This window comes from Austrofundulus limnaeus, unplaced genomic scaffold (genome assembly GCF_001266775.1).
Source record: "Austrofundulus limnaeus strain Quisiro unplaced genomic scaffold, Austrofundulus_limnaeus-1.0 Scaffold1110, whole genome shotgun sequence".
Taxonomy (NCBI): Eukaryota; Metazoa; Chordata; class Actinopteri; order Cyprinodontiformes; family Rivulidae; genus Austrofundulus; species Austrofundulus limnaeus.
In genome coordinates, this window is record NW_013953512.1 from 12,133 (window position 1) to 14,043 (window position 1,911).

General features: G+C 37.8%; 1 protein-coding gene across 5 annotated transcripts in view; it reads left to right on the forward strand.

The window, feature by feature from the left end:
* ntrk2a (neurotrophic tyrosine kinase, receptor, type 2a) overlaps window positions 1–1,911 on the forward strand; it is a 71,054-nt gene that overhangs the window by 3,578 nt on the left and 65,565 nt on the right. For all 5 annotated transcript variants that reach the window (XM_014030735.1, XM_014030738.1, XM_014030736.1 and 2 more), the window contains exons 4-5: window positions 194–262; window positions 1,097–1,245. In XM_014030735.1, coding sequence (XP_013886189.1) covers window positions 194–262; window positions 1,097–1,245 — 218 coding nt within the window. The remainder of the gene's footprint in view (window positions 1–193; window positions 263–1,096; window positions 1,246–1,911) is intronic.

A 1,911-nucleotide genomic window follows, 5' to 3' on the forward strand; every position in this document is an offset into this window, starting at 1 on the left:
GGTATCTTTGAATTGTAAATTTTTAATTTGTTGTCAAATCTGTGAAACATTTACAACTTGATTAATGAGCTAATTGTTTGCCAGCTAAATGTTAAAAATGTGCTGCAGGTGCAAACAGGAATGCGCTGTTGGCTCGTATTGTTGATGTGTCAAAAAGACATTATTATTCTCTGATGCTCAATTTCATCTTCAGGAATTTGAAAGATAACAATCTGTCATCTCTGTCCTGGAGGATATTCAAACACCTCAACATCTCATATCTGTGAGTCGACACAAATCTTTACCATCACTCTTTAATGTCAGCTGGCAGTCGTTGGTTGGTGATAAACAGAAACCTGGAACAGATGTATTGCCACCTTACGGTTACATTTTTCTTTTCTTTCAATCCTATGTTATCTTTAGGCAAAAAGCATTTAAAATCAGGCTGCAAAGATATTAAACTGAGGCAGCTCAAGGTGAAATGCTGTCACATCTGTCCACAGAACCATACATGCATCAGCTGAAAAATACCTGTGTGTGAACTGTAAATCAAATGAAATATAATTTATATGTAACAGAAAAACACAATTGTCAGAAAAATCGAAGCCTTAAACCACTTCCAGTACACTTTTAAATAATGAAAAGTCACCGTTATTACCTTTCTGGAGGCCTAATCAATAACTGATTTTCTTATAGTTTGAAATGTTATTTGCTTGAATCAAATGATTTTAGTAACTCAGCTGTTTTTACTTTTCTGTGCCCACTTTACTCAGAAAATAAAATAAGTTTAATACTGCAGTTTTTACAKTAGGTACCTAATTTTCATTTATCGTTATTCTTTTTTTTTTCTCATTGACCCAACCAACTAATACATTCAGCTGTATTTAAACATTACCTTTTAGTGCATATGCATCAAATTAARATTAAGGAATTATTGAGTTTTAAAGTGTCTGGAGACATTTGCCATTATTTACTTTTAACTTGACAAGAAATTATTGTTGTTGCTGAACTACTTGGCAGTTTAAAGCCAGGGGCCTGAAAGTTACAATGTACAATCCATTTTATATCCTCATGGTTCACGACTGAGTGTGYTTTGTGTGTATGTTTGTGCATCCAGGATCCTGTCAGGGAACCCTCTGCACTGCTCCTGTGAGAACATGTGGATCAAGCTGTTGTTAGGAGAGGAAGCAGACACTCAGGAGCTGCGCTGCATTGAGGATGGAGGAGCACGCAAGCTGCTGTCCAAACTGAAACTGCCTAACTGTGGTGAGGATGTACACACACACACACACATGCACACACAGGGTTGGGCACATACACACAAATAGAAAGGGCAAATGGAAAAACCATTCTCAAGATGTTCAAAGTGCAAAATTTTGAAGCATCCAGAAAAAAAAAAATCAAAAAGGAACCATCTTGCTGGTTTTCCCTTTACGAACTGTATTTAAATATTGTCCAGTTTTTGCCCGTTTTAGACACCTCCTTCTTAAAGCACAGTGTGTGTGTGTCGAAACCAGTGGGTTAGTCCTGAAATGCAGGACTCGCAGCCCGAGCCTTGTAACTGTAAAACAAATGTTCTAAGTGTTTTTGTCAGCTCCCAGGGGTGTGTGGGGGTAATGTGGGAGTGGAGAATGGAGGTCTGCTGTTAACACCTAGGAGAATTACTGCACAAAATAAAACAATTCATGCAGCGACAAAAGCCACTGCAGTAATCAGGGAAACATATTTGCTGGTATGTGCGCTGCACAGAGAAGGMTTTATTTCAGTTCCACACAGCTGTGCTCAGCCTGTAGATTCTGATTTCTCTTTACAATGAGAAAATGGCAAAATCTAACATATGAGAAAACAAAACAAATGAGAACGCTTATGTGCACACAGAGAGCTTTGCTTCTGTAAAGATGGTTTAAAAGAGTTTGGATGCTGCTGCTTATA